The sequence below is a fragment of the Peromyscus californicus genome, unplaced genomic scaffold (assembly GCF_007827085.1).
Source record: "Peromyscus californicus insignis strain IS unplaced genomic scaffold, ASM782708v3 Scaffold_8__1_contigs__length_139910024, whole genome shotgun sequence".
Taxonomy (NCBI): Eukaryota; Metazoa; Chordata; class Mammalia; order Rodentia; family Cricetidae; genus Peromyscus; species Peromyscus californicus.
The window spans coordinates 125,701,301-125,717,325 of NW_026294606.1; the positions used below are offsets into that span (position 1 = coordinate 125,701,301).

Genomic DNA, 16,025 nt, shown 5'->3' on the forward strand with positions numbered 1-16,025 from the left:
ACTGGCATTCATGATGCCTGAGGTATTATGAAGGCTCCTGGGGAAGAAACGGCATCAGTAATCCCACACAGCTGTGGATTCTGTGGCTACAACACCAACCTGCCAGGCAAGATGTGTCCACTGGTGCATTGTGGCATGACTCTACGGAGGAAATGGCTAGCAAAGTACTTTTGGATTGCATATGAGGCCTGCTTCACCTGAGGAAAGTCATATCTGCTACTATAAACCTGGTCAAGGCTATGGTAGTCTGAATATAATCAGCTCCCAATGCTTACAGGGAATGGCACTATTAAGAGGTGTGGCCTTGCTGGAGTAGATGTGGCATTGTTGGAAGAAGTGTGTCTCAGTTCACTTCCTGTTGCCTGTGGATCCAGATGTAGAACTCTCAGCTATATCTCTACTGGAATGTCTGCCTGCATGCTGCCATGCTTCCAGCAATGATGATAATGGACTAAACCTCTGAAACAGTAAGCCAGCTCCAATTAAATGTTTTCCTTTATAGGAGTTGACATGGTCATGGTGTCTCTTCACAGCAATACAAACCCTAAGACAGAAGTTGGTACCAGGGACTGGGGTATTGCTGTGACAGGCTGGACCATGTTTTTGTTTGGAGGAATATAGACTGTGGGATTGTGGATTAGAAAAGCAGTTGGATGCTTTAAATAGGGCTTAATGGGCCATCCTAGTAGAAGCATAGAAGACAGTGGTGCTGAGGGTGATTTGAACTCTGAGGGCCTGGCTCAAAGGGTTTCAGGGAAGAATGTTAGGATGTGGCCTAGAGATCAGCCTAGTGAAATTTTGGTTAAAAAATGTGGCTACTTTTTGCCCTTGTCTGAAAAATTTGCCTAAATTGAAGAGTTTTGGATGAATTCCATTGGCAAAGGAAATCTCAAAACAGCCTAGTATTGACTCAATTGTATGGTTATTACTGGTCACTCTTATACAGATTTATAATGAAAAGGAGCAAGCTAAGAAAGGAAAAGTACAAAATGTACAATTTGAGGAGAAAAGGAGAACCAGGAAGTGGAATGGAACTAAGTCTTGTGTTCAAGGAGATAAACAGATTAAGAAATGGAATAAAGGGAGTGTTGACCTCATGGCAAGATCCCACTCAGGAATTAAATACAAGCTTAGAGCAGGGTGTGGCAGTGCACACCTTTAATTCCAGCACTCAGAAGGCAGAGGCAGGAGTATCTCTGAGTTTGAGGCTAGTCTGGTCTACAGAGTGATTTCCAGGACAGCCAAGCTTAGGCAGTGAAAGTAACCAAGAAAAACAGAAAGCTCATGAAGATATAATTAAATGAAGGGGCCATGTTCCAGCCCCAGCAAGCAGCAGAACTTGATAGCTTTGGCCACATGGTTCTGGTTTTTAGGATAGAAGAAAGGGGCTGTGGAATATTCCTCCTTGACTAAGGAAAGCTGCTGAGGCCAGGCATGTGTCAGGGGTGTCCCTGAATGGAGGCCTAGAGAGGCCATTGTGTGAAGCTATGAAGGTGAAGTCTGGATTGCCTTGGAGAGCTCAAGATGTTGGAGATGCCAGAGCTGTGGGATACCTGCTGAGGAAAGCTGCTAGCAGGGAGTGGAACCAGCTCAAGAGAGAGAAGTGTGTTTCCGTTAACAAGGCTGAAAGGAGTTGGAGATCTGAAGAGTGTTTGACATCAGACATAGAAATGCAGAGTTTAGAGTTTGTCCAGATGGTTTTCAGTCCCATTTCGGTTCAGTATTTCCTCACTGTGCTCCCTTCCTTATGTTTTGGAATGGTAATGTATATACTGTGCCATTATATGTTGGAAGTATGTTATCCGTTTTTTTATTTTGATTTTATAGTGCATTACAGTTAAGAGATTGCATGAATCTCAGAAGAAACTTGGAATTTCGGAATTTTAAATGTTGTTGTGACTGTGAGAGACTATGGAGATTTTTGAAATTGGACTAAATGCATTTTGCATTATGATACTGTTTCAAGCCTATGAAGGCCAGGGAGTGGAATGTGGTAGTTTGAATGTAATTGGCCCCCATAAACTCGTAGAGAGTGGCACAATTAGGAGGAGTGTCCTTGTTGGGTTAGGTGTGGCACTTTTGGAGGACATGTGTCTCAGATCACTTCCTGTTGCCTGTGAATCAAAATGTAGGACTCTTAGCTCCTTCTCCAGCACTATGTCTGCTTGCATGCTGCCATGGTTCCCACCATGATGATAATGGACTAGACCTCTGAACTATAAGCCAGCCCCAATTAAAAACTCCAGTTACATAATGAAAACTAAAACAATAACCCAAAATTCATCACTTACCAACTGTGCCCCACTGTTGAGTTACTTTTCAAATGGGATATTACTATTTCTCAAATAACATATTACACTGCAGAATAAATAAAGCCATATGTATTTAAAAAGGTCTTTGGAAAGTCTAAAGAATCACAAAAATGTTAGTAAATGCTAATTTCTTTATATCGTTAAAACTTTGGAAAGACTAAAATAAAAACAGAAAACATTACATATAAAGTACTACAGAAGGTGTCAGAGACTCAAGGAAAGCAAATTACCCAGCAGTGACACTGTGAAGATCAGGAGATTTTGACCCAGTGTCATTATAACAATCAAATGCCAATGGGAAAGGAATAATCAAGGAGAAAATCAAGACACATTTTTATCCAGGACTAGTAATAGTTATAAAGTCCACAGGTGACTCTACTTCTGGCCTTCATTCTCATTGCCAAGGTCACAAACGATGTGGCAATTCCAGTAATAAAAGCATTTAATTCCCAAAATGGGAGAAAGAAAGGAAGAAATGTGGGAGGTCAAGAGAATGATGGTTATCCTTGGACCGCTGTCTGAAGAACCAGAGACACGTTCAATTTGCCAATAAGCAAATGAGAAAGTGGCAGACACACACGACTGACTAATCAACCTTCAGACATTTCACAGTCGGTAGAGGATGACAATGTCCTCCCTCAGGACCGCTGGAGGACTACTCCAGAACTGTCCCGATAACAGGTTTACCCTCTGAAAACTCTCCTGTGGTGAGTTAGGTAAGAACACCATTTTATGTGTCAATATTTTATTTAATAGCATGGCATTCATCAAGGAATGACAGCGAAAAAAGTGCAGGTAATTGATACTGCTCAAACTAGACAGCTGACACTTTCTGATAACACAAGCCACAAATAATAGTCCTGATCCTGGGCAAGAAACAATTTTAGCAATTATTTGTATATTATCTCAAGAGAATAAAGACTGATATCTGTGGTTCAACAACGAAAAGAATGACTGTCCACATAATCAGCTTCCTAAACCATGCTATTCACTAAGCTGTAACACTGTCCCTTCCAAATCCCTGTCTTGAAGCCCTGGTCCCAGTGGGAGCATATGTGGAGCCAGGGCCTTTGGAAAGTACTAGGGTTAGTTGAGATCAAAGCAACATCAACAGAGAGCAGCCGCCCACAGGGAGTCTCTTCACCAGAGCCAAACCAGCTAATATCAGGACCTTGAACTCCAGAGAAAATAAAATTTGACTATTTGAGTCACCTTATTGGTGAAATTATTAAGGCCACTCCACGTAGATAAAAGGAGATTTATTTAATGTCGTAACTTACAAATTAAGGGATAGGTAGGTCGCGGAGTCTGGGGAAGGTGTATCGCAGTCCAGCGGTGTTCTCTGGAGCTCTGCTTGGTACACCTCTCCAGTCCAGGGTCCCGCAACAGAGAGCGAGCCCGCCGATCCAGATCTCAGGTCCCCAGGCGCCTCCTTTCGCCCCGCCTTGTAGGCGTGACAGTTGCCGAAGTCTCAATGGGGGTTGGAACTTCCAGATCAAAGCTGGAATGGCTACCCACTACATCACCTTACCTGTGAGATTTTACTATGGCAGCCCAAGATGTCTAAGACGCCATGGAACAGGAAGTGGGGAAGTTGCAAGGGAGGACTTTTGGCTTGACTGACACTAACACGGGAAGTGTGACAGTTTGATGAAGCAACTGAGCCTCCAGTTACAGAACTGGAACACCATGACTCACCCCCTTGTCCCAAACCTCATCGACAGAATAGAGGTGGGACAGCCGTTACCCCACTTTCTCACCCCCCATCAAACGTCCTTCAAGACAAAGGTATCAAAATGAAGCTAATGAACTTGGGGCTGTAATCACCAACTCTCTTCTGTATTGCCCCAGCAATGCTGAAGTCTGTATCTTTGACACTAGTGGCCTTCTCTGAGCACCAAATATGTGATCTACAGAGGCCGTCTTGGGCATCGGAAAGGATTTATCTGGGTCATAGTTGGTTACAGAATGCCAAGGCAACATGAAAGGCAGAGCTGAGAAAGGCCTGATAGCATGCATCCCCAGGGGTTTCTCCTATTAAAGCCTGACTGACAGGCCTACAGTAGAGAGCAGTTGATTGCAGGTCTTTACAGTAATGGCCTGTCAGGAACTTGATCTATTTCAACATGAAAGCTGGCACACAAATCAATAATGAGACAGCAAATCAAATCATTATAAGGTTGGGGTAACATTCCTGTGAGCAGGCTGATTCTGCTCACAGTAAAGTTGAAGACACCTCACTGGCAGGATTAGCCTTGGAGAGAGGAGAAAACACTGGGCTCCTGGTTTAAAGAGCAGCTGGGGCAATGTGTGATGCAAATCAAGAAACCTTGAAAAAGACTCAGCAAGGTTGAAGCAAAGATAAAAGTGTAGGCAGCATGTGGGAACTGAGGATAAGAAGTAACACGATTAAAGCATGTGCATTCAGTCCAGCCTAGTGAATGCCGGCATTTCAAGAAGAATATGATATAAAAATCTGACCAGTTAATGTCTAATTATAACTAACACTAAAAGAAAATAATAATTGAAAAAATTCAGACAAGAACGAACACCTGAGATGCTGTCATCACCTAAAGAATTAAAAAAAAGAAATCAAAACTACTTTCTTTTAATTTCCCAACTTAAAAAAAATATTACAGTAATGAATATCTTAGAAGCAGCTACAGGTTCAACAATTCACAAACAATTTGGCCTTCAAAAACTGTGCGAATAATTTGTTCACCAATTTTTAGCCAATTAAAAATGTTCCAGGGACTGATTAAAGATAACCTTTCATATCGAAACATATGGAATATGTGTTTGCTCCTGCCAGTAGGCAACCATTCAAGGCGTGCTGGGGAGGGGGCAGTGGGGTGTCATCTTAAGGAGTAGAGATCTTAGTAAAAACTTACTAAGTATGAGGTAAATATAAGAAGAATATGTAAAGAGAGAATATGTAAACTGGAATCCCAGAGAGAAAAATGTCACCTGTGTGAAGACTCTAGCAGACAAACATATGTAAACTGGAGTCCTAGGGAGGAAAACGTCACCCATCCTGAAGAGTCTGGCAGGGCCATGGATCAGAACTTCCTGATGTGGACAGTGAGACCTTGCAGAACTCCTTGGTGTGGACAGTGAGACCTTGCAGAACTTCCTGATGTGGGTAGTTAGACCTTGCAGAACTCCCTGATGTGGGTAGTTAGACCTTGCAGAACTCCCTGATGTGGGTAGTTAGACCTTGCAGAACTCCCTGATGTGGGTAGTTAGACCTTGCAGAACTCCCTGATGTGGGTAGTTAGACCTTGCAGAACTCCCTGATGTGGGTAGTTAGACCTTGCAGAACTCCCTGATGTGGGTAGTTAGACCTTGCAGAACTCCCTGGTGTGGGTAGTTAGACCTTGCAGAACTCCCTGATGTGGGTAGTTAGACCTTGCAGAACTCCCTGGTGTGGACAGTGAGACCTTGCAGATCCAAAGCTACTCATTGTCCATGGCTGTTCCTCTCACCCTCTTTAGAACCCATTCTTGTTATTGTTTTTGTTCTGAGACAGGGTCTCACTGTGTAGCTCTAGCTGGCCTTGAATTCACAGAGATCTGCCTGCCTTTGCCTCCACAAGTGCCACCACACCCAGCTTTGGCCTCCTGCTATGGGCTGCAGGAATATATCATAAGAACTCAGCTGGTTATGGCAAAGCCACTACCTGAAGGGATCAAGGGATTCCTCCAGAGGAAGACAAATACCAAGGAGCATTTGGTGTTATTTGGCTTGTTATATATCAGCTGTCTTCTGTTATGAAAATCATGTGTGCCTTCATAGTTTTCCCAACTGATTTTTCTCTAAGAATTGCTAACAGTGTGGACTGATCACTCTTTGGACATATACATTCGAGGTATTTGGAGAACAGCCTCAGGAAAGGCTTCCTTCCCCCCAGCCCACCCGTTTCTCCCCTTTCAGCACAGGAATCAGATATCTCTCTTAGCCACTTTCAAGGACAAACAGAAATAACAGTCCAGACCACCACATGCTAGTCTCCTGATTTAAGGTAAATTCCACACGGAGACACCGCCTAGGTCAGGTGGACCTTAAGTAATAGCTTGTCACAATTTAGCTCGGACCCTCCTTTCTTACATCCTTACTAACTTTATAGACCCCTAACTTCTTACCTAACCACTCCTAGGAATGTAGATTGAGCACATAAATTCTCTTTTTAATATACTAACCAATCATTAGCTCTCTGTTGACCTCCTCCTTTAACCACTCCCTTTTCAGAGTGTAAAAGAAAGCCCGACAGTCACTGCCGCAGAAAAATTCTTACCTGCCTTTATGACCTTACAGGAATTCAGGCTTGGTGACCTGGCTGGAGGGGGAGGTTTGCAACTGCTTGGCTATATAATTGTAAAGCTAGAGACTGGTAGAGGAATAAAGAAAATGGAATAATGAGCTTTGTGTGCATAGATTGATTTGCCAACCTTAAGAATAGATTCTCAGTTGGTTGATAGATTCTTCCCTGGACCCTGTAAAAAAAGACTATTAGGGGCTGGACCCCAGTAGTCTTTAACAGCCTCCATTCTTGACAAACTAACCTTCCACCAATCCACAAGTGAAGAGTATTATCAGATGTCACTTGGAACCCACAACAGAGCTTTCCTAGCTCTGTTGTCACCTGTCTGCTTGGTGGCCCCTACCATTATATTTGGCAAATATGCTGATTTATGACTTTCTTTTGTTCTACAGAAAATTAATATACCTCTCTCTGTTCATGGTGCTATTCAGGGCAACCTGAATCCATGTTCCTGGACCACAGACACTCACTCATATTTTGGCTTAGAATACACTCTTATTTACTTTGAGGTTGAGCACTCTGTTCTGCATAATATAGTCTTTTACTCTTGAGAGGGGGCATCTCATAAGGTCCACAGACTGAATAACTATTACAGAAAAAGCATTCTAAAACCTTTGTATGAATGTCATGAATGATCACTGTGGGCACAGGCATGGGGAAGGCTTCAGGATTGGACATGTTTCATGAGATCCAATCAGGAAATGGGAGTTTGGACCGTGCCAGATAAAAGCAGATAATCCTGTTGGGATTCTGAGTTTCTGTATGAAATGCTTTGGGGGTCATTCTACCAGACCCTAAGGGAGGATTCTAGGCTGAAAAGGACTCCACTTCCAGGGTGACCGTCTCTAGTGAGAGTACAAGGCTTCTCTAAAGCTAGATCCAGAAGTCTGTGTCTACAATGTGTTTGAGGGGGAGGTGGTTGGGGGTGTTTTATAGTTGGGGATGTTTTGCCTTTGGATTCTTGAGATTTGTAGTGCTTCAAAGGAATTCCCCAGGGGAACCTGTTTTCCAAATGTCACAAGGAGCTCAACTTAACAAACATCTCAGTTATGATGCTGCAAACTATCTTCAAATTCCTTTTCTAGAGTGAGCCAAAGCAGTGACTCCGAAGCATCTACACCAGTTTCCAATCCTGATTCTATGGCCATGGGCAAATTACTTAATTTCATTCATTTCTGATGGCTTGTCTGTAAAGTGGAGGTTTTGAAAGGATCTTATGATTTATCCCAGGGATTCAGAAGGTGGGCTCCAGTAGGCATTATGTCTCTCTCTCTGAGAACAAGAAGAGTAACTTACAAGTCCAAGATAGTCTCATGATATGGCTGCAGAACTAGGATTCAGGCTCAAGTCTTCCCAAGTGACACAAGTTGCTATCTAGAGAGGTGGAGCAGATGGCAAGAACAGTCTGACCACAGGGGATCTAAGGGCTCCTTAGGGAAGATGAACAGCAACTCTCTACTCACTTATAGCCTGTCATCTTTCCCCTTGCTGCACTTACTAAATGGCCCACAGGGCTAGTGCATATTCACTAATCAGTAATTTACATCTACCCTAGATGTACAAAAAGATAAAGGCAAAGCATGGTTTCCAGGAAACTACTGCTTCAAAGTGCAAATAGTGACCTTGAAAGTATGATCAGATAAATCATTTTAAGCTCTTCTTAATTTGATTAAGCCAGTATGGATCTATCAGCAAGTAAAAAGATTTGTATTTTACATTTTTGTTTTGTTTTGTTTAATTTACGTGTGGTTAACATGATGAAACTCTCCTTTGCCAGAGGTAATTTCCAATGTTACAAAGAGGGAACAACTTGCTCCAAGAACTCCAACTTTTCAGACCACCTTACTCTATCTCTTGGAGTATGTAAGGGACTTAGAATTAGTTTCAAACCATTTGCATTTCTTGTCTCACAAGTAAAGGTGTAAAGTTTCATTTTTTTATGTTTCCTTAAAACCTTGGACTTTCTCATTTTATAGCTTCATGATCATGTGAAATCAACCTGAGTTTAATGGCAACCATACTTCAAATCGTTATCTGAACTAGTGATGTGCAATACCATACTTTCCCATGATTCTGGGTAGCAGGAGTAAGCTACAGGTCCTTGTGATCCACCTAATCACAGGCAAAGAACTGATACTAACAGTGTATTCATGGCGTTGCAGACAGTATGGACAAGTAGTTATTAACACATTATTGTCTACACTTTGGCAGACGTCGGAAATAAAATTAAAAAGTTGGAAAGCAATAAGTGACACAAAGGAAGACATATTATAAAGGCACTTGCCACCAAGCCCGACAACCTCAGCTCAATCCCTGAGACCTACATGGTGAAATGGGGAGACTTCTCTCTCTCTCTTACACACACACACACACACACACACACACACACACACACACACACACACACGAGTGAAGATAAAAAATTGCTTAAATCAAGGAGAAATTGATATGAGAAACTGCAAAGATTTTTTATCAACAATTCAGGGTCAAGTAGAGCAGAAACAGTGTTCTTATTCATACTTACATACCCATGCATTTGCACTCGCCAAATAGTGAGTACACATTCTTTCCAACAATTTGTTTCTCTACATGCTTGGATATGATCTGAGTGTTTTGGATAAGGGCATATTTATATGCCACTTATAATACACTTCATGGGCCATGGCTTTTGAAGCATTTCCTCCTCACCTGGGGCACTGAGGCTGATGTGGAGCAAGGCTGGGGAGGCCTAGCACCCTCCCAGGGCCACCGAGCTTGTCACCCTACTCATGCTTCCCCACAAACTCTAGGTTTGGGACATCTGGAACCGCCAGTGCCTTACTTTCAGTTTTTTACCCAAGTTTACAATAGCAACAATCCAACACTAGATTTTGGTAGAAAACAGATACAGAACATTCTTAAAATGCCAATTTCTTACTGGGTTATGTCTCCTGACATAGTTTTGCTGGAATATCATTTTTCTGTCATTGCTCATCCATTTTTTTTTTAAGAATTTTGACAAGTATTTGTTTACTTACTTATTTTTACGTGATATGGCTGCTGAAGTCCTTGGAGTTTGATTGCACTGCTATGTTTTACTTGGGCAGTAAATACAGATGTGGATTCTTTTAGGCCACTGGAATACACTTCTTCACACCACAAGATACTACTCTCACAGGATGGAAGAAAGAGGCACAGTCCCAAGTATCTCTAGATATAGATGCTGGTTTACACGTGCAGTCTGGTCTGCTGGAGGACCACTGAATAGTCTCTATGCACATCAAAGCACTTACCCAATTCGTATTTTAAGCATGCCACTGAACAACTCAGGGCTGTTGGAGATGATCCAGCCGATATGGATGACCAGTTCTTGCTGAATGACTGCCTCCCTTTCATCGTGGGTATTACATTTATAATAGATGATGTTCTTAATCACTCTTGGAGACAGTGGATTAGAGATGACCTCCTCTTCATGTCCAAAGGCACCCAAAGTTACCTGTAAGTGCCAGATTGTACTGTTAACAAATTCCTAGCTACAAAAAAAAAAAAAAAAAAAAAAAAAACAGGAAAAAAATTCAAGGTTCAGGATGACTGGCAGGCTGAAATTGCTCTATGCAAGCTAAGGAGTTAGAAGGATAACTGTTTCTGATATTTATTAAAATGGCTTTCAAAGATGACTCTCCCTGAGGTCCATGATGGTTCAGAGTTTAGTCTAAAATGTAAGGGCAGATGAGGGTCTAAGGGGAGTGAAGGCTGAGTAGATATAAATAACTATTAATTTGTGGGGGAGGGCAGTGTTAGTGCTAGAAAGTCCCTAGAGGAACCAGAATACATTCGATAGTTGTATTTTACTACATAGTTCAGCATTTGGGAGATCTATTTTTTACGGTTTCTCAACTAGAACCTTCTGCTCTATAAAAACATTTCAACCTTTCCAGAGTCAGGAGGAAGGCCATGCTGTTTTTGTGTAGCCTTCACTGATCCTGAAATAATGTGAGGTATATATGGAGGGTGACGATCCATGGTACTAGATGGCTCACCTATGGAATGAAGGGATTGGCTGCCCTCAAGCCTGCCAAAGGAAAAAAGCTCAGAAGGAAATGACAAAGAAAACTCAGAGCAGAAAGTGCTGATAGAGCTGGCAGAGAATGCCTACACCTCTCCTCTTTCTTGGCCAGCTGCTTCTCAGAGGCTCTGCAGCTCCTGCTTCCTTGTCATCACTACTTCTCATCTCTTCTGCATACAGCTCCTAACTGTACAAGGCAGGAAAAGCAACAGCATCTCAAAGACATGTGCTTTTAGAGATGAGGGATAAGGAGCAGAACATGGTCTCGTGATCTAATGTTGTACTGGACTAAAAGAAAGAACTGGCTTGGTATAGTGGCAAACATCTCAAATCAATTCTCTTGGAAGCTGAGGCAAGAGGATAATGAATCTGGAGCCAGCCTGAGCTTTAGATAATACATACATAAATACATATATATATATATATATATATATATATATATATATATATAAATGTGTATATTTGAACCAAGTAACCTCTAAGAACTACTGATTTAGCAAACATTAATGACACCAACCAGTAAATATGAGTATGATTACTTTGATTAAAATGTCATCATGTAAAGAAAACAGAGGTACATTATTGGCTCCTAGAGATAATGAGACTAAACTACTTTTAGCCAAGAAAGCTTGAGACAATTTACAAGTCATTTGAGGAAACCACACTACTTCAGGCTGGAGCAGATCTTATAAATGAGCAAATGCACACTTTGCTTTATTTCCATTACTCTGTCTATGAAGAGATGAGAACCAGTTGAAGAAGAAACTACCTGCATCTGGTCATTAGGCTGAGCTGTTGGCATCTGGCCTCACACTTTGCAGTAAGGGAATATTTCTCTGGGAGATGTGTTGGTCTGGTGGACAATAGTCCAGCCATAGCTGGAAGGCAGGTTCTGAGGCTTCTGGAATGTGGGAGCAGGCTCTTGAAGGCAGGCTGCAGCCTCTTATGGATATTGTTCAGAATGGATAAGACAAACCCACCCTTCTAGTGTCAGGCCAGTAACTGCCAACAGCTCTAAAACCCATGAGCACAGGCAGGAGAATTAGCTAGACTTCAGTGCTATGGGGGATTTAAACCAAGCAGAAACATGTTTCTCAAAGCCTGGCTAACTTCTTTCACAGATGCAATGGTGTTGGACAAGAGCACAGGCTCTGGCTACAGATAAAGATCCTGAAACTAAAAGGTACTAGGTAAATGACTTTCTATTCTTTGGTTTGCCAAATCATCGACAATGGTTTAAAGTTTACCTCCTAACGTGGAGCATGGAATAAACTATATGGAAAGTAACTTTCTCTCAGTAATTTCTTATTAGTGTTATTATTTTTAATTGTTGAAAACAACATCATACGAGAAGATAAATAACATTATTCCAATATCCCTAAAGCTGGATTTCTGAATGAAATTATTTCAGCTTTAATTAAGAGCCCTGAAATATGAGCAATTAGTTGATGGTATTGAGGAAAGTTAAAGAACTCCATTATTATTACAGCTTTCTATATCCCTAGATTAGCTGTCAGGAACACACAATAAATGCATGCATTTCCAAAGGGGAGACAGAAAGCAAACAGGGTTACATGCTAATCAAACAATGAATCAGCCAGATGAGCAGAGATTACAGCAAATGAGCAGTAGCACCAGACTTCACATGCACAGCTCAAGCCAACCCATTTATTATCAAGGGTTGTGGAAAGAGACACAGGCCTGGTGAGGGAGGAGAGAGGGAGGGAAGGAGGGGGAAAGAGAGAAAGTGTGCCAACTATAGATGGGTCTGTGAGCAGAAGTGAAAGAGTTGACCCTGGTGGGTAGGAAGGAAGTAGGCGATGACATGGCCTGGAGTGTGAAGGGGAGAGGAACAGTACAGGCATGTAGACTCTGCCTTCTCTTGAGCATCCATGAATTTATAAGGACTGGGAAGGGAGGGATCAGGTGGAGTGGAAGGAAAATGTGTGCTTTGCTATGCACCTGGCTTCTGCTCTGCACATCATAAACCTGTCTGAGTGCCCACTAGGGACACTATTCTATTTCTGTACCAGAATCTGCACTCAAGTAAACATGGGGGCTGAAAAGGAGAGCCCAATGTGCAGGACAAAGATGAGATGGCCCACTAAATGCTCTGCAGCTTTTGGACTGTGCTTGAGGAAAGAAGACTTTTGAAGAAACTCCCCAGCCACTGGCAATCTCTTTGTGAGCATCTGTGCCATCAAGGTAGGCCAGACATAAGAGTCCTAAGCAGAAACTGTTGGGAGTGGGATGTGGAAAACAGATACTTACCTGCTTGCCCTGCACTAAAACATTAGTAATGGACGGGGCCAGGCTGTCCACTACTTTACTTAAAAGACTTGCTGCACGGCGTACAACCGACCTGAGGGCAAAGAAGAAAGCAGGCCAGATCTTCACAAACAGAAAAGATGATGAATGAATGGTGCCCTTGACTTGGGGAAACTTAAAATATATACAGTTGGGTCCTCACATAATAGAGAAGAAACAAACTGTCATTAGACCTGACCCTTGAAAGACAGTCTCACCCTCACTGCAGCCACCAAGCTGTGGCAAAATGCATCACTGGTGCCAAGATCAATATCAAAAAAAGGGGAAAGAAAAAAACCAAGAGGTCCTAACTATTCTTTTAATTGGGATGAGAGGGGGAAGAATTCATCTGCTTTGCATCAACAGATGAATGAAAGCATCACCGATGCTTGTGACTGACTCCTATACCAATTATACTACATTTCTTTCTAAAATATTCTTTTAAATCATGTGTGTGTGTGTGTGTGTGTGTGTGTGTGTGTGTGTGTGAGTGTGTGACTGTGGGTACACATGTGTATATGCGTGCAGGTGCCTGCAGAGACAGGCAGCCTGAAACCCCTGGAGCCAGTTACCAGTGGTCATTAGCTGCCAGATATCAGGAACCAAGCCTGGATCCTTGGGAAGAACAGTGTATGCTCTTAACTACTGGGCCATCTCTCTCTAGCCTTGAACTGTGTTTCTTTTGATATCTGGATAATCAGATGCCTGGATTAGGAGATTCAGTAGTGAATTTCAGAAATGAATTAACCTCACTTTCTCTCTCGATAAAGACAGACTGTTGGGGGAAGGAATTCACACTTCTATTTTTACATCCCTGAAAAAAGTCTTAGAATGTAGAGAGAACAGATTTACACCCCCCCAAATTACACCACATGCAATATAAGACATTTCCCCTCAAAAGTAAAATTTATATGAACATTTAGAGAAAGTAAAATCAAAACCATTTTTTTTTTAAATTTCAGGATCTCCACAGAAATTGGCCTATAACAAGCGTTTCTATTTCTTAATTACAACATGAATAGACTAGTAGAAAATCAAGCCAATAGCTGACCAAGTTAGTGAGACACATACTTCCCATTCCTAGAGAGACACTTTTACCAAATACTTGAACACCAAAAGATGCATATAACCCTCGGAATGCAGATAAACCCACACAGATCAAGCAACTTGAGTTTCCCAAATTCTGAGCATGTTACCTGTTTCCCATGCACCAGAAAGGTGGTAATGTGAGGGGCTATAGAGGAGGAAAATTTCTGGGTAAATGCAGCCCCGTACCGCACAGCCAGCCTGGGGGCAGTGGAAAGCCATAAAAGGGAGAATAGAATAAATAAAGCTTCTGGAACTCGATGGTTTAAATACAACAGTCAGCATTTCTAAATGTTTGCTAACTAGTGTTTTATCAAAGACACAGTATAATGCAGAAGCAAGAACTGGTTTTGCCTAGTGCAAATGATACTATAGGTACATGAGAAACCCACAATCTATAAAAACATCTACTGACTGCATGTCTTACTGTACTGAGAACTTACAGTGGAAAATTGAAATATTTAAGCTGGGTGCTTATTATTTCCCTAGGTAGGAAGAGTGCAGTTACCATAAAGCAGAGATGTAGCACTTAGTTAGAAATTATTTTGTCCAGTCCCCTTATTTCAGAGAATAAAAAGCTGAGGTTTACTAAGATTAAGGGAGCTTCATAAGAAACAACTTGAGACTTAATTGCATCAAAACGCAGAGCTGCATATTTAGGTCTACTGTCTTCATTGTGAATTTAAACAGCTTTATTCATGACTCTTTCAACTTAAGTGATGAGATCGTCATCTTTCATTATTTTTGCTTAGGATTAAATGGTCTTTTATGGTCTTCTAAAACAATAGAACAGATTTTCTAAACATAAGATGGACCCTAAAGAACCTCCTCAGGATAGTGCAGAACAGCAGAATCCCGGTCCTGCCATCCCAGTGAGGGAAGACTCAATCCCTGCAGGGTTCTTATCCCCAGAGATCTTCCTTTAGTGTCCTGTGACACAGCCTTCAAAGGCTGAAGGCAGGGTGCTGTAACTTTAGAGCTTAAACATCAAAATGAAGATGAGCACCATCTGTAAGAATCAACTGTTATCGTTAAGGTACTGAATATAACAATACAAAAATGAAAACACAACAAGGAAACGATACAAACCAAAGCTTTTTGGTGCCAGCTCTTCTATACACTCTCTCGATGTGATCAGACACAGTACCTAGACATAGGATAAGAAAAGTCTTCATTGAAGAAAGCTTTTAATTAAACACACAACATTTATTTCCCTTAAATAAACAAAAAACTCTTAAATCTTCATTTTGTTTTGAACTAATTGGTTTAAATATGTATCCCAAAAAAGAAGCATGTGGTCCCAGCACCTTTATGATTTGGTAGTGCTTTCAAAATTCAATTGTTTTCTTAACTAATATGTAATCTAAACTTTTAAGCAAATACAAGTATTATTTTAACTTTCTACAGAAAATAGAACATAGTAAAATAATTAGGCAACTAGGTCTATACCTATTTTTTTCAGTGAAGGGTTACTGTTAAGTATGTGAAGCTGTGATCATCCAGCAACAACCCCAAAGATGCACACTTAGGCCATCCCCTGGGATTCACACTTTGACCAAGACCCACATGTGGTCAGCCCCCACACCCCCCAGGACTCACACTTTGGCCATGGCTCACATATGCTCAGCACTCTGGACTGGTTTTGTCAATAAGAAACAATGTGACAGAATTGAGCACCAAAAGTTAGTAAGGATAAGGAAAAAGATCTTTAAAATTTCCTATCACTTATTTTTACAGTCTTAAATTAGATGAAATATAGCCAGGTTCCACGGATGCCTGCAAACACTGGCTTGGTGCTGCAGGCTGTATTCCAAGCCACTCAGCTGAGGCTGGAGGACTGCAAGTGCAGAGCTTGCCTGGACCACGGAAAGGGTCAAAGGACAGATAGTGTGCACAAGCTAGTGAGGCTGCCTCAGAGGAAAGAGCAATAACAGGGCTAGAGATGCAGCTCAGT

The 16,025-nt window shown here is 41.7% G+C and overlaps 1 protein-coding gene across 4 annotated transcripts in view; it reads right to left on the minus strand.

Annotated features, from left to right (window-relative positions):
* Nucleotides 1–16,025, minus strand: part of Phkb (phosphorylase kinase regulatory subunit beta) — a 207,849-nt gene that overhangs the window by 19,783 nt on the left and 172,041 nt on the right. For 3 of the 4 annotated variants that reach the window (XM_052729028.1, XM_052729031.1, XM_052729032.1), the window contains 3 exons: nucleotides 15,161–15,218; nucleotides 12,950–13,040; nucleotides 9,906–10,108 (listed from right to left, as the gene is read on the minus strand). In XM_052729028.1, the coding sequence (XP_052584988.1) occupies nucleotides 9,906–10,108; nucleotides 12,950–13,040; nucleotides 15,161–15,218 (352 nt within the window). Of the gene's footprint in view, nucleotides 1–9,905; nucleotides 10,109–12,949; nucleotides 13,041–14,181; nucleotides 14,273–15,160; nucleotides 15,219–16,025 lie in introns of all 4 variants that reach the window. The other variant, XM_052729030.1, reaches the window with a different exon arrangement.